This window comes from Annulohypoxylon maeteangense (genome assembly GCF_022496945.1).
Source record: "Annulohypoxylon maeteangense strain CBS 123835 unplaced genomic scaffold GGS22scaffold_18, whole genome shotgun sequence".
Lineage (NCBI taxonomy): Eukaryota > Fungi > Ascomycota > Sordariomycetes > Xylariales > Hypoxylaceae > Annulohypoxylon > Annulohypoxylon maeteangense.
This window is the reverse complement of record NW_025953265.1, coordinates 175,554-196,178: the sequence shown is the minus strand read 5'-3', so window position 1 is coordinate 196,178 and position 20,625 is coordinate 175,554. Positions and strand designations below refer to the sequence as shown.

The window sequence follows — 20,625 nt, the reverse complement described above, 5'->3', positions numbered from 1 at the left end:
GGTCAGGTGTCTGTGCTGTTATGATTCAGACAGCAATGATTTAGGCTGGGCAATCTCCTCAATTAATACCAAAAATATTGGGATGATAGTACGAATTCGAATCAAACGGGTTGAGGAGTTCTAGCGAGTTGGTGTTCTCTAGATGGATATCGTTCTTGGGATGTCACCATATGCCGCCATTCTGCGAGCAACTGCATTATGGGTTTGCTTCACCATTGGAGGCCTTGGAGATTTCCTGTTCCTCCTTGCTTTTCTCTGGGGAAGTAGCCTTCCGGACCTCAATCTTCGCGAGACTTATCAAGCTCGACAAATCGAGATACTCGTGCTAGTAGCTGCGGCATGTGTATCTTTTCTCGCTTATTCCAAGTACTCGCGATGGACCAGTCGAGTAATGGACTTGTCAGTGTGGAATGGCCCAGGGCGGCCTTTGTTGTTCCCTTGTACAACAACACATACAAGATTTTTCCCTAAGAAGCATTCTTTCGTTTATTCGTATCTTTTAGTTGGGATCCCTGTCGGTTGGTCCGGTGCCGCTGGCGGTATGATATCAAACGACCAAAACGGCACGGGCGCAAAAGGCTGGTATGAAGTTAATGCTGCTGACTACCTAGAAAGAGGTAACGGTCATCTGGGTTTGAGAGGCAAGCTAGATGATTACCTTAAATCTCAAGTACATCAGCCTCCCCTCTACTTGAGAGTATTTAGAGCTAATGTAAATCAGGATGTCGATACTTCTCTATATCCATACGCGTATTTGGTTACTGCTGCGAAATTTCTGGGTTACCATTTCAACCCTGTATCTTTTTGGTACCTTTATTCCGCCGAGAGACGCTTGGCAGCGATAGTTCTTGAGGTTAATAATACATTTGACGAAAGACGGATGTATTTCTTAACAGCTGATAGCACAGAGGAGCTAGTAGAAGCATCTGTGGACCATCGGCCTAATGATCCGAAGCCCATACGGAAAACCTGGAAGAAGGATTTCCATGTGTCTCCCTTTAATTCGAGAAAGGGAGCATATTCGGTGGTCGCGTATGACCCACTATCCTCGAATATGGAAGGGCGAGGTCCGATCAATTGCACGATCAATCTGATATCCACGAAAGAGCATGCGAAATTGGTTGCCCGTATCTTCTCAGATGGTGATGCCATCGACCCCACGGAGATGACTCCTTTTCAGAAGTTTAAATTTTTAGCTTCTTGGTGGTGGGTTGGCTTCGTTACTTTCCCTAGGATCGTGAAAGAAGCGGCAGCCTTATTCTTTCGGAGAGGGCTTCACGTCTGGTATCGGCCTGAACCACTCAAGACAAGCATTGGAAGACACGCTGATGCAACGGAACGTCAACTCGAGCCGTTATTCAGGAAATATCTGAAGCATCTCGTCAAAGAGTCGCGTGACCCCTTAATTGTGAAATACATTCCTAGTGGTGTTGCAGATGCGCCGGCCGAATCGCTGATGTCAGACCATAACGAGGAAAGTCTTCGTCTTGCCGAAACAATGGAATTCAAGGTCCTAACCCCGGAATTTTATTCAAGATTTATTCATTATGCTCACGATTTCGAGGCTGTATTTTCCGAGCTAAACGAGAGTCATACGATATGGGTATCGGAACCAAAATTATTGCTGAATCTATTCGTCAAGCTATCGGTACCGATGCCGCTCCAAACCACGAGTTATCTGGATTATGGGTATTTCACACTCATAAAGAACTTGCGGCGGAGACCCGAACGAATAGAGCGGCCTCTGACTTCGAGTCAGACCAGCACTAGCATTTATCCTCGAGAAGATATTCGAGGTTTTCGACTTTCGTCCATGGATGGATATTTTTTGGCTCATGAGGATAGCAAATCACTCAATGCCTATCGATCAGTGATATTGAGATTATTCATTGCCGAAAGGATTGCTATGGGCAATTTGAATATCCTCTGGCTTGAAACTCTTATTCTCCAGTTGTCGCTAGCCTGGGCATGTTTAAGGATTTATTAGTTGTTCTGCCAGGGTGTCGCGAATAACCTCCACCTTTACTCGAGCCGATCTATCACTTTCAAGGATATATTTGTAATACCTTTCAGAGTCACCCCATTGTAAGTGTCACTCGACTTGGACGTTGCATTGATCTTGCACATGAACCAACATGTTCACCGATATGAGGCCGAATAGTCGGTATGCGATCGAAGTTGGATCAAGGAGCAAATAAGTCAATATGATACGAGCGGCGCATGTTTCAATGGCACTAAACACAATGAGGATCTATCTATCTAGATAAACACCAATTCGTGGAGTGGATGGTTTAGCCGCAAGATCCACTGGGAACCGCGATGGTGGCATTGGGGGCACGGATGAAGATCCTTGGAGGATTTTCAGGTCTGTTACGCGCGGTTCAGCTTAGGCACCTCATCTGCAAGCTGTGATGCAGTACCCGGCAGAAGCGCGATTATCGGCAAACGCAGGTTACCCGCAAGTTATTCCAAATACAAAGAGCCACTCATAAGCCGGATATCCACCTGGGAAGATAATCAAACATTTGGTATTTGATTTTCAAGCTAGAAGGTGGAGGTTGGTGGCTTCGGACGACGGAGCTCGGACTAGGATCTTTGACAAATACCTCCATGTGGCTTGTAGGTTGGTACATTCTTCTCGCCTACACTGTTGTACCACAACAGCAATATTGATCCCATTGTTTCATATAACCTTGGTAGCATCATTGTTGCAAGCCATGGCTATCTGTGATAACGTTCTGACTGGTTGAATTGGTTTGATCTAGCTCGTAAGAACAGATCAGAAAGCCACGGCGGACATCATTTGATAGATCATAAACATGTACAAGTACATACTCTGCAACTTGCTTTTAGTATGTTGGGGCAGTATTTGTACGGCTACCAATATTCAAGGGTAGGGCTGTAAGACTTTAGATCCGATACTAAGGACATAAGCTTAGCCCCTGACGTAGTCTAACAGTAATAGGACGCATACCCCGCTACCTAACTGACAACCCTTCCTCCTTTAAGCTATCAACTATCAACCCCACCGGCAAGGAACCGAAGCTCTCTACCCCGGAGAAGGTGAAAGAAACAATAGTTCTAGGGATAGTTAACTAACTGACTACATGTAATGTTTCGTTACTAATAACGGATACATAAACCTGTCTCCGGTTGGCTATACATATGTCAGCATGTTGAGGTACAAGGTAGTTAGTAATCGTCATTATGGGAACCTGTTACACGTAAGAGTGATAACAGAGGTGGCATGAATCCGCCAATCTGGTACCATTGATTGCCTACTATGCCTGCCTGCATGCATGGTAGAACTGGGGAGCTCTTCGAGTCGATTATCCTAGCTGGGCAGACTTGGTATGTCATAGGAGTCTTTGTGCATGCTTCGGGTTTTACTTGACCTCCGCCTCGGTTACTATAGCCATCCGTCAGTTATATGTATATATAAAGGGGTCGAGTCCTCGTTCAAGTTTCTTTTGTGATATTCTCCAACACAATCACTCATATTCGGAAGAAGCCATTCCTACCACACAAGAAACCAACCTCACAAGCACAATGGGTCTCTCAGGTCACTGCCTTTGCGGCGCCGTCACGTACACCGTCGATTCCGATCCTCTGGTCGTTGGTTACGATCACTGCGACGACTGCCAACGTCAGACGGGCTCTACTTACTGTAAGTTCATACCATTCTATCCGCTCCTCATTCGTCTGGAAACCACAAGTCTAACACGACGCAAATAGCCCTCGTAGTCGTCGTCCCTAAGGACAAGCTAACTATCACCGGCACGACTAAGAGCTACTCCAAGGCAGGCTCCTCCGGCAAGCCTGTCCATCGCGTCTTCTGTCCCGAGTGCGGATCCCCGATCGCACACGACCCCGAGGCGGCGCCCCCAATCATCGCCCTAAAGGGCGGTACCCTCAGTGAAGCCGACCGGAAAGCTTTGAAGCCTGTATGTTCTGCCCTGACGTAATATATCGTGATGTGGGGTATAAAGATGAAAGACATAAACTAATGAGTTCAATTGATGATAGGACACCGAGATCTGGACTGTCGGCAAGCTACCTTTCTGCCAGGAACACCTCGCGAAGCCGTTCGAGCATATGCCCCAGTAGAGGGCTTTCGGATCGATTGGATCGAAGCCAGGATAAAAGTTTGAGCGGAGTGTTGTTCGTGGAGTATAGGGATACCTGGGGTTTAGAATATTGTCAATTGAAAGATATTCATAACTTGAAGCGCTATTATGTGTTCTCGGCGAAGCTTTCCCTTCATGCTAGTTCCTTATACAAGTACTTGTCACCTAAAGTTAGGCGAGGGAATGATGATGTGAAGATGTCTTTCGCTTCGATCCTAAGAATAAGGTCCGGGAATATCACATCCGGCGCAATGAGGTGAAGTTGAATTTAACCGCGCTCACACGTGGCCTCCCCGTCTCCGAAGCAAGCTAACGCAGGCACAGCCGCGGAGCCGCGGGGCCGCACGAGATCTAAGGTCGTTTCATATACTCGAACTCATCCCGATCGTCTAGACTCGAGCAGGTATATTGCTGAGCTATCGAGGCAGTGCAGACGGTATGATTGGCCAGTCTCGGTCATCAGCCAGCAAGGTTGGCCATCAAGGTATCTGGGGAGGGGAGCGCGCTATATCACCCAGACAGGTACAGTAATCCGTTATACTGCGTTGAGTAAGGACTCGACGTGGGATAGGTAATGTAAATATATTACGCCATTAGCCAAGGTGGGTTCTCCGGGTATAAATATATTGCCTTGGCCCTGAGCACGTTCTTAGGTAAGAGACTCCCGGTCTATCGTCGCTTGCTCCTTTTGCTAATTATGTAGATAGATAGGGAGGTAGATATTAGATTGTCTACATTATACATTAGGTGGATAGTAGATAGTAGGTCGTTAGGGTATCATGATCCCCCCTACAATGCCGCCACCAGCGCACCACCCACCGCCGCTGCTGCGAACAACACCCCTTTCGCACCCCCTGCCACCCCCGTAGCTGCCGCAATACTACTAGAGCTAGTCGGACTACTCGAACTACCCGAAGTCACCAATGCGCCCTCTGTACTCGCCGTCGTACTCGCAGCCACACCCGCGTCCGTCGACCCACTCGTCCCCACCGACCCCGATGCCTCCGAAACCCTATACGGCGCGGAATACGAAACCCGCGTCGTAGCCGCCGTCGCACTCCCAGTAATCACCCCCGGACCCTGCTGCCCGCTCGCCGTGTAATACCAACTCACCGCCGCATCGCCACTCCTCAGATCGCCCACCTGCGGTCCCCCATCCGCCGTCGGCTGCGGTACCGCGTACTGCGCTTCCGTAAACAACGTCGCGAACGCGGCTGTCGGGGTTCCGGTACATAGCTGTTTACTAGCGAGCGAGAGCACGCTGCTGTAGTACGTGTAGTTCTGCGGCGTTAGCGCGCCGTGCTGGCGTAGACATCGTCGACAGCCGAGCCATTCTGCGAAATAGGACCCGTGGCAGAGACATTGCGCGTGTGCTTCTAGGGCGAGGGACGAGGTCCCGTTGGGGAGACAGGCGGTTTCGATTGTTTGGATTGCGACGCATGGCGCTGCGGCGGATTGGTCGGGTGGGGTGGCGGGCGAGCAGACGGAGGTTATGTACGATGTTGAGGGGTCGTTGATGTCTTGGGCGAGGGTGCGGTGGGGGGTTAGGAGGAGCAGGAGGGGTGAGGCTCGGAGCTTCATTTTGCTTGGTGAGGTTGCTGTGCGAGTTTGGTGTGGGACTGGTAGAGTTTGGAAAAGTTGGTGTCGTGATTTGTTGGTGATTGCCCTTCTATCCTGCCTTTCGACTAAGAAATGATTCAAGGAAAAGTAAGTGAGTGAAATGTAATACTGCGAGATTTTACACCAGCCTCCATCGTCGCATTAGGCAGCTAACTCGAATTTCCTACACCTGGGTATCGTGTGATTCAAGCTTCTGTTCCGACGGCACAGCACCGAGTCTAGACCCGGCCATATCGTATCCTCGTCCCAATTGGGCACGCCTCTATGTTGTTGGGCGGCAAGATTACCCGCACTGCCGGCCACCGAATTATATTGCTACGTTATGCTAAAGGTAACATTTAGGAAGTGATTGTAATGACCCTAGATGCCCATAGTTAAATCAGGACAATATTATTTCATAGTGGTATCCGAGACGTCCAATTCGGTGGCTAATTCCAGCCTTATAATATACGCATGTGCGGCTTGTCTTGCGATAAGGCGTATAGAAAGAGGACCGTTTGGAGATTTTTTATATTTTAGAGTGCCTCGATCGTATTCTTGCCAACATTGGGATAAGTCTGTATTGTCCGGTATTCCAAAACTATGAACGAGATGAACACCATTGTTAAATGGAAAGCTGTAGGCCGATGGATCTATAAGGAGAAGCAATGCTTCGCCTACGGGGTTTCGGAATAAGAGGACGACCCCGTTTAGATTATGAGTATATAGAAATAGAGCCCCCGTTCCCTGACGTTGCCACCGAATTTCTGGTTCGACTTTTATGAATTGGAAGGTGGATAATGGGTAGCTAGTCAAAGCCTCGATGATAACGATTCTTTCACTCTTAGATCTTAGCCACAGTGGTATAGTATCCAATGCATTGCGGGCCCGTATAAATATTTGTTTCTTCATAGCTACTCTTCTAATCTCGATTTGGGGCAGCTCGGTAAGTTCAAACTTGTGGAGCATTCGAACGTATCTTTGCTCTCTTTTATCTTCTCGGAGGAATATCACAATCTGAGATCGAGGATTCGTGAATCGGCAATTTAAAACAGCAACTGTATGTGATGGCTCGAACATTGAGGGATAAATATATGGTCCCTTTCCTTGTAAGAATGTAAAAGATAGCCCATCCCCGAATCGATGTTCAATTATTGGCAAGGATATTTGAATGCCTCTGTTGGTTATTGTATATGGCGACTCATCCTCATCATCCTCGTTTATACACCGTACGCGGTTACTGTTCCCGCACCTCACAATACTCCCAGAAGTAGCGAAATAGAGAGGGGATGGGGCCAGAAGACCACATTGAATGGGATCAACGAAGCTGGAATTTTGATACCCCAGTCCGTTAGGGCACCAAGCAAAAATAGATTGGTCGTTTGATTCCTTAATAATTTCTTCCTGGAGTCTCACGAACGCGCGTTTACCTTCGCCATAAACAAGAGGCATGGTAATGCCGAAGAGTCCCAGCAAACAATAAGCTTGGTCTTCGATTCGAGAGGTTTGCCTGTGTGATGCCCAAGACATCCTGCGAGCGATACTAAAGTCGCTTAGTCGTCCATAGAGGAAGAAATCAGGGTCTATGTGGGTGATCTCGGCAATAACATGTTTGAGTTCATCTCGACTTCCAATACTAATCCAATCAGACGTGAAGAACACGAGAACTGATGGAGCTATGAGCTCCTGCAGAGTCCATCCTCGAGTTATCCAGCGGATGTGTTTGAAGCTTGAAGAACAATAATAGCCTGTCGAACTGTTCCTGTATTCCCCCATTTTTCTGCTTGGAACATCTTCAAGATGGGCATAACAGACAGTTGAATCTCGGTACCAATTAAACATGGAATTGACAGCTTCGGAGAGCTCCGCCGAGCTGCGTTTATCTATACAACAAGTATCGATCCACTACTTTTATTAGAATCTGGAGTGCGAGAAATTAGAAGTAAGATCAACCCATACGTACCACATATTCGAGACCATCGTAGATGGCTTGTTTGCAGCAACCTAAGATCTTATAGTATCCTTTTCGGGATGGAGCTTTTCCTTCAACGAAATCAACAAATGAGACTTCATCGTCACTCCAGGTGTGCGAAAGTATGGCATATGGTGGAATATCTTGCTGGTATTCGTTGATTACCAACTCGTGAACATTGAGAAGCCGCATGTCAGATTATAAAAAGAACTTATGTGACCACTATCAGTATTCGTCTTTAAACGCGGTACCGAATCTTCAAGTATAGAAAGAGGAATATCAACATAAACTTGTGTGCTGGCTGTTTGTGATGTTAGCAATGGATGAGGCTGCGTCTGACGAGGTGGACCTGGCCTACCTGCATATCGGATAAACCCCCTATGCGCCGACGATCCGTAAGGTGGCGGTGATTCTAAACAATGATACATAGGTACATACTGATATACCCAATGACATCCATGGATTACCTACTGGAAGCAGATGTCTAAGTACCTATAGTATCGAAGTATCAATGTACATAAATCAACAACTATATACAATTTCTAGCCAATCAAATAAAAGGGGCTTAAAAGGGGTTGTTTATGTACTCAGGAACCGATGATGTATTTTAATAAGTAGACATATTTAACCACATGAGCTTAATAAGTGTGCCTATGTACGATATATATACTCCTCTCTATTGATTTAGGTACGTAAATTCTACTATTTTTACTGATTGTAGCCGGCGTCACTTTCGTGAACTCCCACGATTTATTCTCGTTGCCTAATTCGGTCAACCGCCATTTTTTATTTTGTACTGATCATATCACTCCTCTAATCACTCCTCTCGTACCCGACACTATATAATTTCGGCTCCCCTCTTCAAATTCTGAAAACTATCTTTCCTTCTTCACACTTTTTTTCTTCAAATCTTCGACCTCATACCCTTCTACTTCTATTTTATCCACCTCTTCCTAATACTAACCAAACCATCTAGGCCAACTATGGATATGATACTAACTAGGCATCTAGGCTCATCCTCATTTCTCTACGACCATTCTCCTCAGTATACTCACTCTTATAATCCGCAACCTCAGTATTTTTATCTTCTAAAATCCGCAAATATTTTTATTCCGAGTATGCTGAGGAGTAGTACACTCTTCTTACTTTCGACAACCTAAATATTATTATCCTTACTATTCCCCCCAGTATGCTCGCTCTCACTATCCGCAACCTTAGTATCCTTATCTTCTTTAAATCCGCAAATATTTTTATTTTGAGCATGCTGGGGAGAAGTGTACACGTCTTACTCTCGGCAACCTAGACATTTTTATCCTCGCCATTCTCCTCAGTATACTCACTCTTCTTATCCGCAACCCTAGTATTATTATCTTCTAAAATCCGTAAATATTTTTATTCCGAGTATGCTGAGGAGAAGTATACTCTTCTTACTATTCGCCACCTCCCAACCGACCTCCCTCCTCCCTCCTTGACCGATGTCTTCCGTCCCGGTCCCGCCTACTCCCGCCTGCTCGAGTCCGACCGCCTCTTCGACCGACAATCCTCCTCTTCGACCGACAATCCTCCCTCCCAACCGAATTCAGCGCTCCCCATTTCGATCGAGCCAAGCTCCCACCACGACCAAGGACCCCAAACTTAGCACCTGTCTGCATCCTCTTGTAGGACCAGCAGACAATAAAGGTTGCACAAATTTTTTGTTCATATCAAGGCACTATGCCGCCTGATTGGCTCCGGCCTTTCGAAGCATATACCCATATTACAGAGAGGGCAGCATGTCGCCTTGTGTCAAGACGCTTTTTTTTAGTCTTGGACGCGAAACATGTACATGGATAGGGGAGCATGAAAGCCCTGCGCTAGACGTGAAGCATTGCACACTTTTTTTTTTTTTTTTTTTTTTTTTTTTTTTTCTTTTTTCGTTGCTGTCTTCAATTATTTGAGGACGTGAGGAAGAATTTCGGGTTTGTAGATTGGGATGTTTTACTTGAATCATTGACTTCCATATGTAAGTGAAGGCGGCTTATCTTTTGTTAACAGGGTTTAATATCGCGTATTCTTGATTGGAGTATAGTAGAACACTTGGGCTATGGTAATTCTCCTTGAATATCACATCTTTTCTTTAATTATTCTTTTTATCGTTACCTCTATACTAGAAGGTATCTGCCTCCCTTTACCCCCACGCACCGTGTGAAACATGGCTTGGCCGCAGTGGCGGCTATGATCCTTTTGGGGTTTCCGTGTTGTAGATCTATGCTGTGGAAACTGCATCATTATTAATTCAATGCATGGCGTAATTGAGCGGCAGGTTTCCTGATTATGAATGCGTCACGCCGGTGACCTCAGTCTTGGTACCTATGCGGTTGACGTCGGATTATAACGCCGCCCCAAGAATGAGAGGGGCATCGAGGGCCAATCCAATAGCGGGGCTGTTAGAGATACCGAATTAGGCGCTCCGATGGAGCGGAGATTGATAATAAAAGGGTACGGCTTCGCAACTAAAATCAGGGCTATGTTAAAGAAGCACTTGACTTGAAGTTTCTTCGTTTTCTTTCCTGTCGCTATTGAAAAAAGAATTTTTGCATTAATAATCAATACGTATCTCTTATCCTAACTGACATCTGGAGTTCGAATTTTCGGAAAATATGGATCGCGTAGGAGTGGCAATCATTGGTGGGGGGATTTTCGTCAAGGAGCAGCATATAGTGAGTATTTTCGGGGTATCTGTGGCTCTATCCATCTCAATGGTTCACTAGAACCTCAGCGTTAAGCTAAGCAAGATCTACGCGATCTCAACGGATAGATCTAGAGCTCTAAATCGTGACTTAGCTAACATGTAACTAGCCTGCTGCTCTGGCATCTCCCCTCCTAGATATCAAGGCAATCTGGTCTCGGTCCCGTAAGACCGCGGAAGATGCCGCGAAGGAAATCCCTAGCAAGGCTGCTTCTTCTGTGGATTTGTACTCGACTGATTCGGGAGAGGGCAAAGCTTACGAGGACATCCTCAAACGCGAGGACATATCTGGAGTAATCCTTGCCCTGCCAATCGTAGATCAACCCTCGTATATCGAGAAGGCATTGGCTGCAGGAAAGCATGTGCTTGCAGAAAAGCCGATCGCTAAGGATGTCGCTACTGCGGTTAAGCTTATCGAATACTACAAGAAGGTCTCGGCCGAGACTAACGCGTCATTCGCCATTGCGGAGAACTTCCGTTTTCTCCAAGGTTGGGCTTATGGCGCCGAGCAGATCAAGAAGCTTGGCAAGGTGACAGGCTTCGTTGTAAGGCTGAACTCGATGATGGCGAAGGAGAACAAATACTACAACACTCCCTGGCGCACAGTGCCTGAATACCAGGGTGGATTCCTCCTTGATGGGGGTGTGCACTTCACAGCCGCCCTCAGAAAACTGCTAGGGCCTGAAAATGCGGTCGAAAGTCTAGTAGCCAATACCGCGTTGGTATCTAGCCACTTGCCTCCGGTGGACTCTATCAACGCTGTGCTGAAGACAAAGTCTGGTGTGGTGGGCTCGTATATCACATCTGTGGGGACGACAATGGACGCTTTCGAGTTCCACGTCGCGACTGAACAAGGTGTTGTGAAGGCGGAAGGAGCTAAAGTAGTGACGACCCGAGGGATTGGTAAAGATGCGATAATAGAGGAAAAGGTTTTCGAGAGGAGTAGCGGAGTCAAGGAAGAAGTGCACGCTTGGGCAGAGTCTATCTTGTCGGGAATACCAAACCCGAACCAGACACCTGAACTAGCCCTTGGAGACCTGGAGCTAATGGAGAAGATGCTGACGAGTGGTGATCAGGATGGGGCGCGCCAGAAGTTGGTGTATCAGCATTTCGTATAGCGGCTGCTGCTATAATTTACTAGAGGTTGGCCCCACAAGTAGCTTCTCGAGTCCTTGTCGTAATTGATTATTCATACCATTAGTAGTATTCGGCCGTTGAGTGGCGCGATCCACAAAGACGTGAACAAATTCGCCGACGGCCTTGACCTGATCAACGTCTTTCTCGAACAATGCGACTTCATAGACGACGCTGGATTTCCCTAACTTATTGACGCGCAAGCAGAGCTCGGCTACTTTAGGGTATGAGATGGGTGAAAAGTAGTCGCAATGTGTTTGAGCTATTAGAGGATGTTGAACTGATGTAGGTGGGTGAAGAGCACAGTAATCGATTAAATAAGAATTAATCACAGAATCAAAACTGGTTTATCTCTAAAGTTAGGTAGGAATATGTGAAGGATTGCTGATCTTACGGACAGGAAGTTATAGACTGAATTATTCATATGATCATACATGTCGTTATCGTTCCTATCCATTGTTAGACAGATAATTGGTGAGCTTCGGTTTTGAGGGCGCACCATCTTGTCCTATACTCAAGTACGAAACGGTAGTCCTTTCGACTTCTAGTCTTTAATTCCTTGCCTACAGCCATGGCTGAAGATAATTAAGTGGAAATAAAAGACTGTGTGACTAATGTAGCCAATGTGAGCGAACGATGGATGTAGAGATAAAAGTTTAGTTAAAGCGGCTCTCGGAAGCCGAGGTGGTAATTTGACCCCAATTTGACTTGCCGTGATTATGTAAGAATTCTCAGGTTTCATAAGCGGGAATTTGGTTAGTCCATTCCGCGATCTAACTGAAATCCAAATATTGCCAGAATTCACCGCCAACTTTTTTCTTGGTCCCCACTCAGCCAATCTTCAATATCACGGAACCCCACCAACCTGCGAGATCACAATCAGGGATGATCTACAGCTAGCAATTCTCTCGGTATGATGCTATTATGAACCCTACCATCTCTTAAACAATTATTTGCGATACTTCAGTGCTTGCGACATTAGTAGGACTTGATCAGGGAAGTCAGAATTTCACTGGAAAAGTAGACGAATCAGCTTCATTAGCCCATTATGAGTCAAGTTACAGAGTTGCTGAATCCTACGGCAGCGACATCTGTCGCACTTGTTACACCCGAAATTGAAGCATTAACTATCAACGAACCTGAAAAGTACACGGACAAGAAGGAAACACTATCGTCAGATGCATTTTCTTCTAATGAAAAAACTACGCCACAGCCATATTATATCGAAAATGGTTTACGACGTGTTGCTCCCTACCATTTCACATACAAGACCTGGTGTAAACAACGATGGAGAGGGAGAAAACTTATAGACGTATTCGAGAGCGAGTTTAGAGACCGTCCATTAGCATATTATAAGAATGCCATGGAAACCGGCCAAATATGCGTCAACGGCAAGCCGACTAGCCCAGATCATATCCTCGTCAACGGAGAGTTAGTATCGCATACGATACATCGCCACGAGCCTCCTGTCACAGCAGATCCTATTGGAATTCTCCACGAGGATGATGACATGATCGTCATTAACAAGCCTTCTGGTATACCAGTTCACCCTGCTGGACGATATAACTTTAATTCGGTCATCGAAATCATGAAAGCCGAGAGGAGTCCGGAATGGATTGCATATACCTGCAACAGGCTTGACAGGTTAACCAGCGGAATCATGTTCGTTGCAAAACACCCAAAGGCCGCCGACCGTCTAAGTGAACAGATCAAGCAGAGAACTGTGCGAAAAGAATACGTCGCTAGAGTGATTGGCAATTTTCCGGATGAGGAAATAGTGTGCAATCAACCTTTACTTCAGATCTCTCCCAAACTTGGGTTGAACCGAGTACGAGCTAGTGGGAAAACGGCTCGGACAGTCTTCAAGAAGCTCGCATATTACCCTCCACGTGCGCCTCAAGGACCGGAACAGGATAAAGATTCTCAAAACGCAGAAAATATCGTCGCGGGGAAGAGCAAGCCGTGGTTGCGAAACGAGGGGTATTCAATCGTACGGTGTCTTCCCGTCACCGGTCGAACTCACCAAATCCGCGTTCATCTTCAGCATCTAGGATATCCAATCGAAAATGATCCAATCTATGCTAATCAAAGGGTTTGGGGCTTTAACCTTGGTTATAATGATCCCGAGGCCCTAGAAAATACAGATGATGACATCATTACGCGTCTCAACCGCATGGGGAAAGAAGAAGTTGCAGACGCCGTCGCTTACCATGACGAGATGGTTGACCAGTATTATAAGAGGAAAGCAGAGAAGATGTCTGGCGAGCTATGTGAAGTTTGCGACACTCCCTTATACACGGACCCCGGATTGCAAGAACTATCACTGTGGTTGCATAGTTTACGATATGAAGATGCAGGCGGCGATTGGAGTTATGTCAGTCCCCTCCCTGGCTGGGCTCTCCCCCCGTCTGGCATGTCGGGACCTACAGAGGTGGGGGGCATGGAAGAGTTGGTATCAGCAGTAAAAGACGTCAACCCCGAAATAGCATAACCTCCGGTCGAAGCAAAAGACGGCAGGATGACCATCCTTCCAACTTCAGATATCAAATACTTCCCCGCCATATCCTGACGAATAGATGGTCTAGCTCTAGCATTCGTTTGAAATAACCGACTGATCTAGACGCATAGATACCTCAGCATAGCATAAACTTCCCCTACCATATTTACTAGGCCCTAAGCAGAATGGTACCTAAGTACCCTAGCCTCAGCTGCGGAGTGCGGCAGACGGCCTCGTATGATGTGGCCTACCGCCGCATTTTCTACCTCGCAAATTCGGGAGTACGGAGGAATTGGGTTTGATACTGCAGCATGATACAAGTGTTCTTCGGCTATGCCCTTTACCTGCATCTCTAAGTTATAAGCCCTCGATGTGAGAGAGAACAATACCACATGAGGCCAGGAAAACGCTTCAGATGGTCCTCATCGACCATATGACAAACGGGCTAGAATGAGCCTTGGAAGTCTCGATGTTGATAACATACAGTCGAATGTCCATTGATAACCACCACCATTCACGAAAAGATTCCTTTCAACTTCTTGCCTGTTTTTACCTTCAAGTCTGGCGCATTACGCAATCCACCTGACAGATGTTGCTTATAGCGCTAAGACAGCTTGTTTGAATTGAACTCTTACAAGTTAGTACCTAGTTATCAGACACAAAGGTCTAGGCTCGAATCTAGGCCAAATGAATATGGCATATCCTCTAAACCCTCCTGTTTCTCCAAGCTATCGCCTAATTTTTATTTTCAGTATTAGCTATCTAGGTCTCTTTGGGCTATGTTAAGGGGATCAGTGTCTCTTACATGAAGATATATCTAACTTAGGCAGCTGAGATAGTGCTCTCCGCAAAGCCATGTCCACAGTATGTAATCTTCACCCAAAGGCTTGTAATATCATCTTGGCATGGGTGATGGCAAACTTACTGTTTTCACCGATGTGAGACATCAACCAGTGAGAGAAGGGTGTTCTTTGGACTGGTATATCTTCCTATTCGTTGAGATATCATCTAAGCTTCCCTTAGAATGTCCACCTTACGCCCCTCGAGGTCATCACGCGGAGTCTGGCTCCACATTCCCGGACATCAACGCATCTTCTTCATCTCACGCCTCATACTAACGTGCAATTGTATACGGAGCTTCCATGTCCAGGAGTGCGCGATCAACGATCTGCAACTAATAACGCAGCGCAAAGTCTATTTACTATCCCCAACCTTGCTGTTAGTATCTTCTCCAGGTAGGAGACAGGGTTGAGCTGTCAACGATTCCTGGGCTAGTACCTAGCGGATCTTAACGTTCGGGCCCGCCCCTTGGATAGCAGAAAACTTGGGTTAGTCGTTGTGTTGTACACCACGGGAGACCCTCGAAAAATTTTAACTGTGTGCCACAACGCCGCCACACATATCTATCCAGCATATTCTCAAAGTTGACCGTATGCATAGGTATCACAATTACTGTGTTGAACATCTCAAAATACACTGACAAGCTAGTTGTTATAGGTAGCTTGCGTACTTGCATACTTACGATTCCAGGGAGAGTCCCGGCCGTCAACTCTCCCGTGAGAGAACTCTTCGAATCGTGCTAGATTAGCTTCATGGTACCCACCACCCATCTTCTTACAGAAATGCGGCTACATACAGTAGCTACATCTGGGGAGGTAATCTATTTCCCATTATTTATTATGTGCCCTCCCCATGAGTAATGTCTCCAGGGGCTGTCTTCTTGATATTAAACAATCTTAAAGTTGAACTCACCTTAACTCCAACGAACATCTTCCACTATATCGGTATTCTGTATACCGTGTGCTTCTAGGCACGGTCACTACCCACTCATAAGCCAAAAGCAGGCCTTCGCCAAATTCACGTTAGAGATGCCAGGCAACATGTCAGCACCAGAATCCACCAAGAGCGGAAAGCGCAAAGGTTGGTCTCAATATCTGTTTTTACCAGGAAATAGAATTAACATGCTGGTTGTAGGTACCAGGAGCGTGTCAAGCCTTACTCCTGCACAACTTGCACGAAAGCGTGCCAATGACCGGGAAGCTCAAAGGGCAATTCGGGCACGGACAAAAGAACATATTGAAACCCTTGAAAGAGAGATAGAAGATCTTCGCAATCATCAAAACCGTGACCAAACCATTCAGAATTTACTCCGAAAAAATGAGGCGCTCGAGGAAGAAGTTCGCCAACTACGAGGATCTATGGGTTTGCGTAATAGCGACGCCAACGACCCGTACCAGGCTGGTATGTCCTTCGTCTTGATTCAATCTTATCCTTGCTGTAAGCTCACTAACAACCGTGTAGTATTCCACAGTTCTAGTCCTCCTCGTCCATCTTCATTTCCTCATGCTGCTACAAGTTACCCTATCTTACAGAACATGGCTGCTTACCATAATTTACCTGACACTACGGAACCGTGGTCTTCAAGCGTAGCATACTCTATAACGTCTACCGCTTCAAGCCCTGCCTCATCTGGAGGTACAGATGATTTTGGAAGTAATTACATTTCCACAAGCGCTCCAACCACCTCTCTTGAGAGATCTAGTCTCCCATCGAACAGTCACTCTCCTACTACTGCTTCATTTGAACGTAGTGATAGCGGTTTCGAAAGCATGAAGCCAGGTATGTCTCTACTCCACAAGATTAAGGTAGATATGAGATTCTGACTCAGTACTTTTAGAATTTGGATGTTCACAAATCAACGCCATGCCCATCAACCCGACTTACCACTTTCAACCGTGGAACACGTACCCTATGCAATACCAGGCTTCCCCAACAACTCTGGATCATGTTCACCAGATTTCTCAAATTGGGAGATGTCAATTTTGATCATATATCCTCGTATCGGAACGAGATGCAGGACATATCACATGCCGAGCATTGCCGACGCTCGGTGGAAATGGAACGAGGATGACCACAACTGGTCGTCATTTTCGAGCCTACTCGCTCAAATGGAAGAACGTCCCAGGAGGATTACGCAGAGATTACATATACCCCTCTTTTACAATAGTAAACGCAAAAACGCCCTGAATTTATTTTATCATAGGGAACAATTGTCCCTTTCGTATCCACCTACCAGCCTAACAATTACGCCGTTCAACCACGACCGTCCTGCCGGATTCCCAGCTTCGCTATTCGGCCGACAGGGAAAAGTTTTTCGGAATCGAGTGTCATTTCCCCCTCGCGCGATCAATGGATGGTACCGGATCAGCAACCGATCTACTTGTGGACCCCACTGGGTGATGCTGTCATAAGATGACAAAGGATCTACATGATTACGGACTTGCGCCGTACCTAGAGTACGAGCCTCCGAACATAAAACTAATACGGCGGGGTTCTTCGAGTCACTATTTACGGACCACCCTACCGGAGCTATTTTCGTCAAAAATCAATTTGACGACTACGTGTGAAAAATGACAGCCAATCACTGGACGATACATTCACACGACGCCATTTCCAATTGGATGGCAGCTTACATAACCAATATGAAGAGACGGCCGCTCTACATTACACTATCTATGGCAGTACCGGATTGGGATGGATGAGTCAATGATTTGGTACAGCCAAACACTACGAGAAATATGAAGAATTCTTAGTGAGCCCCGAATTTATTGGGAAGCCCTTAGAATAGATTTGGATATACAAGCTAGCCTTATCTAAATACAGGGTCGATTTCGATCTTTAATCCACCTTTAATTCTGATCGATCTTGAATTTTGTGGACAATTGGCTCAACTACATCAATCTGATATCAAGCTAACCGTGTACTTTACCAGATCTCAATTAGCTCCATACTTACAGGCCAAGCTCTCTACCATCTCTATGCTGTCTAAGCAAGTAACTACGCTTAGCCTAAGACGCCGTCCAGTTAAGCTACAACGTCTCCACTATGGATCTCGCAAACTGTTGCCGTTACATAGCTTCTATGAAGATTATACTGGGTACCTATGGATGGGTAGAATCCCTCGAGGAAAAAGACCCCCCCTCCTTCCCCAAGTTCCTATGCAATAAGTCATTCATTATTAGAGATAGCTGATTCTATATTCAACCAACTCGAACTAATAGCTAGAAGCTACTCTATCAAGACCGGTAACCCCTTTTCCGACGAATTAGCCTAGCAGAAATCTTCGACTAGAAAAGAAACTAGCCCCAGCTATCCAGTCTTTAGTAATCGGTCTCGTACCCTAGTAGATGCACCAAACGGTGTTGCCCCACGGATACGCCGTCGTAAGCGTTGGGGGTACAGATGTACTTGACCACCCAGTACCGTATTCCACCTTAGTCATTGGGATTTTGAATTATATGGGTAGAGAAGCTTAGGTAGGTACCGCACTCTAATTTACGGTAAAAGTAAATTGATACGTGCGAATAAACTCATAAGTCACCTAGTACTAATAGATTGTTTGATAGAATCATATTGTTTACTCCGCGACGACCGACGTTATAAGACCAACCTCGATTGAAGCGATAATAGAAGTTAATAATTCACGCTTGATGTTGAGGTGTCTCTAATATTACGTCTCATCACATTTAAACGTGATATCTAGTTAAGACACCCTTTGGGACCTTTGCAATATGCATTCATGATGGAATGGGGGCCCAGGTTGGCAGCGTTGGGGCTGGCGTGGCTTATTCGGCAGGGAAGTATGTGTCAGCAGACTTTGTCCTTTTGTAATCGCCTCGTAGTTTGACTAAGGATGAGATCATGAGGGTGTCCCGTGAAGAATTTATGATTGGTCGAAAATTGTGAAAAAGGACAGCTCCATAGTCCGTTGAACTCTCTTCTCGGCCCCTATCCCTAAAGAGCCTCCAGTACGTAGGAACCTCCAGCGAATAGAGAAGCTAGGAATTCTACAAAATGATTGGAGCACAACCTTCGATATAGAAGTCTACCCCGGACTGTCCGCGAACCTTACAGTAACCTTACAGCCTCATGCACGATTCCCTGTCTAGCTTCGTTGATCCGGGGACTTGAGGATCCCAGCTAGGGGAGACGGTGCGGACCTGCGTATCCAAGACAGCTCTAAACAACCCGTGGGCTGAAATTTTACCAGCTAGTGAGCATCTAGCTCGATCCTGTCTAGTTTTCTACCGAATTCACAGATGTCTTATCCGGCATTCGAAGACGTCGATAAAGTCCGAATTATCGGATGCTTCTCCGAGGTTCCAAAGGAGGAACTGGCTTGGAAATTCATACGCGTCCCCCACGCGCTTCTTTGCCATGGTCAAAGTTCTGGCTCTCCAGCTAAACTACCTAAATATTACTATGATGGATCATATGATCGATTTGAATTAGATTCGATTTATCCGATCATACACAACAGAGATATGGTTCTCGCGCCACGTGATCATGGTCTTTCGTTCTATATTACAGTTAAAAATTACTGCAATTTGCGGTATCAAATATAAGCTTCCCATCCCAGTATTATCTTAGAGTAACTAGGTATAATTTGGCATCTATTACTATGTACCTATCTACATATTTACTTCATGTTGACAGGATCGACAGCCGCAGACTTAAAGATACCCATCAGACGGAAGGTTAGCACAAGCCTTTCGTCCCACGATCTCAAACCTAAGTTGTGGATAGTGACCCATTTACTAGATCAAGCTACTCCACCCTAACATACATGTCGGGACCTGGCCAATAAGATACAGGTAAACATCTCGCCCCTATGCTAACTAGATCTAAGCTTCGAAGGTGAAGACTAGTAGACTTAGGCACTTGTAGTAAACAGTTTTTATTGGTAGGATTTAAGCGAAAGGCTTTGCAAAAGTTCTTCCTTGGATTAATTCCCATCTTTTCTGCATCGGAATCTGAAAATGCATGCGTCCCGAGTGTTTGGATCGGGGTAGGATCGCGTTAAGTCTGGCGAGATCCGAACTCTTCCACACATACTATACGATCGCTCCAAAGGAAGGATCAAGGGAAGAATATATCAGAATAGAGAAGAGCCTAGAACCCGTAAAACACACGATATTGGGATGCCGTTACCAGCTACCTACTAGGTAGGTAGGTATTTTCTCATATTTCTCGTTGATTTCACTATGAAATCATGAGTTCAAGCTAGACAAATATCTAGACGTATATTTTAACATAACAAAGAGTCGCAAATCCATGATCTACCTTTATTACTTCCATAAGGGGTAAAAGCAGCTTGCCATTTTAAAATGTAGGACGGTGTAGGTTTGGCGCGATTTTGTGATCGGAGCGGTCCACTTTCGGATCTCCCCTAATTAAATCCAATCTGTATACCAAAGGTTGGATATTTTCTTCTTGGCATCGTGTCTTAAAGAGAATTTCGATATATTTAGTTAATTATAAGGATTTAACATTAAATAAGTTGTTTTTTTCGGTACATTCCTCTTCCCCCTTCCTTTGGATGAGATATGTACGACCTGCGAGAACTCAGACAAACTTCACTATTCGTATAAAAAAAGTGACTTTTTAAAAAGGCAGGTCTGATGCAATTATATTAACAGTTGGAATAAATTAGATACCATGTCAACCAAGTGCATTCCCATCAAATGAGAGATAGCTCCCCTCACCCTAGGTATCTAGTTCACGTACG

General features: G+C 45.8%; 6 protein-coding genes across 6 annotated transcripts; 5 read left to right on the top strand and 1 right to left on the bottom strand.

The window, feature by feature from the left end:
- Nucleotides 1-142: 142 nt before the first annotated feature.
- GGS22DRAFT_181472 (uncharacterized protein) lies at nucleotides 143-1,987 on the top strand (the record flags this gene model as incomplete). Its single annotated transcript, XM_047963866.1, has 3 exons — nucleotides 143-328; nucleotides 368-670; nucleotides 722-1,987. The coding sequence occupies 3 exons, from the start codon at nucleotides 143-145 to the stop codon at nucleotides 1,985-1,987; spliced, it is 1,755 nt and encodes a 584-aa protein (XP_047815519.1).
- Nucleotides 1,988-2,956: 969 nt separating this feature from the next.
- On the top strand, nucleotides 2,957-4,395 carry GGS22DRAFT_171605 (DUF636 domain protein). The gene is made up of 3 exons (XM_047962632.1): nucleotides 2,957-3,667; nucleotides 3,736-3,944; nucleotides 4,027-4,395. The coding sequence occupies exons 1-3, from the start codon at nucleotides 3,550-3,552 to the stop codon at nucleotides 4,105-4,107; spliced, it is 408 nt and encodes a 135-aa protein (XP_047815518.1). The 5' UTR covers nucleotides 2,957-3,549; the 3' UTR covers nucleotides 4,108-4,395.
- A 1,527-nt stretch (nucleotides 4,396-5,922) lies between these two features.
- On the bottom strand, nucleotides 5,923-8,010 carry GGS22DRAFT_54981 (heterokaryon incompatibility protein-domain-containing protein). The gene is made up of 2 exons (XM_047967397.1): nucleotides 7,690-8,010; nucleotides 5,923-7,631 (listed from the first exon to the last, which is right to left on the bottom strand). The coding sequence occupies exons 1-2, from the start codon at nucleotides 7,888-7,890 to the stop codon at nucleotides 6,138-6,140; spliced, it is 1,695 nt and encodes a 564-aa protein (XP_047815517.1). The 5' UTR covers nucleotides 7,891-8,010; the 3' UTR covers nucleotides 5,923-6,137.
- Nucleotides 8,011-9,831: 1,821 nt separating this feature from the next.
- GGS22DRAFT_171599 (oxidoreductase family protein) lies at nucleotides 9,832-12,212 on the top strand. Its single transcript, XM_047962631.1, has 3 exons — nucleotides 9,832-10,397; nucleotides 10,537-12,008; nucleotides 12,059-12,212. The coding sequence occupies exons 1-2, from the start codon at nucleotides 10,338-10,340 to the stop codon at nucleotides 11,542-11,544; spliced, it is 1,068 nt and encodes a 355-aa protein (XP_047815516.1). The 5' UTR covers nucleotides 9,832-10,337; the 3' UTR covers nucleotides 11,545-12,008; nucleotides 12,059-12,212.
- Nucleotides 12,213-12,410: 198 nt separating this feature from the next.
- On the top strand, nucleotides 12,411-14,142 carry GGS22DRAFT_196254 (pseudouridine synthase). Its single transcript, XM_047965802.1, has one exon. The coding sequence runs from the start codon at nucleotides 12,609-12,611 to the stop codon at nucleotides 14,049-14,051; it is 1,443 nt and encodes a 480-aa protein (XP_047815515.1). The 5' UTR covers nucleotides 12,411-12,608; the 3' UTR covers nucleotides 14,052-14,142.
- Nucleotides 14,143-15,771: 1,629 nt separating this feature from the next.
- GGS22DRAFT_54934 (uncharacterized protein) lies at nucleotides 15,772-17,096 on the top strand. Its single transcript, XM_047967396.1, has 4 exons — nucleotides 15,772-15,977; nucleotides 16,032-16,298; nucleotides 16,359-16,676; nucleotides 16,735-17,096. Exons 1-4 carry the CDS (start codon nucleotides 15,926-15,928, stop codon nucleotides 16,881-16,883), a joined length of 786 nt encoding a protein of 261 aa, XP_047815514.1. The 5' UTR covers nucleotides 15,772-15,925; the 3' UTR covers nucleotides 16,884-17,096.
- The last annotated feature ends 3,529 nt before the right edge of the window (nucleotides 17,097-20,625 follow it).

Coding starts and splice junctions, on each gene's coding strand:
- GGS22DRAFT_54934 (XM_047967396.1), top strand. CDS start 15,926: ATGCCAGGCAACATGTCAGCACCAGAATCCACCAAGAGCGGAAAGCGC. Junction 16,299..16,358: donor CAACGACCCGTACCAGGCTG/GTATGTCCTTCG, acceptor ACAACCGTGTAG/TATTCCACAGTTCTAGTCCT. Junction 16,677..16,734: donor TTTCGAAAGCATGAAGCCAG/GTATGTCTCTAC, acceptor CAGTACTTTTAG/AATTTGGATGTTCACAAATC.
- GGS22DRAFT_171605 (XM_047962632.1), top strand. CDS start 3,550: ATGGGTCTCTCAGGTCACTGCCTTTGCGGCGCCGTCACGTACACCGTC. Junction 3,668..3,735: donor TCAGACGGGCTCTACTTACT/GTAAGTTCATAC, acceptor CGACGCAAATAG/CCCTCGTAGTCGTCGTCCCT. Junction 3,945..4,026: donor ACCGGAAAGCTTTGAAGCCT/GTATGTTCTGCC, acceptor AATTGATGATAG/GACACCGAGATCTGGACTGT.
- GGS22DRAFT_171599 (XM_047962631.1), top strand. CDS start 10,338: ATGGATCGCGTAGGAGTGGCAATCATTGGTGGGGGGATTTTCGTCAAG. Junction 10,398..10,536: donor TCGTCAAGGAGCAGCATATA/GTGAGTATTTTC, acceptor ACATGTAACTAG/CCTGCTGCTCTGGCATCTCC.
- GGS22DRAFT_54981 (XM_047967397.1), bottom strand. CDS start 7,890: ATGCGGCTTCTCAATGTTCACGAGTTGGTAATCAACGAATACCAGCAA. Junction 7,632..7,689: donor ACGATGGTCTCGAATATGTG/GTACGTATGGGT, acceptor TAATAAAAGTAG/TGGATCGATACTTGTTGTAT.
- GGS22DRAFT_196254 (XM_047965802.1), top strand. CDS start 12,609: ATGAGTCAAGTTACAGAGTTGCTGAATCCTACGGCAGCGACATCTGTC.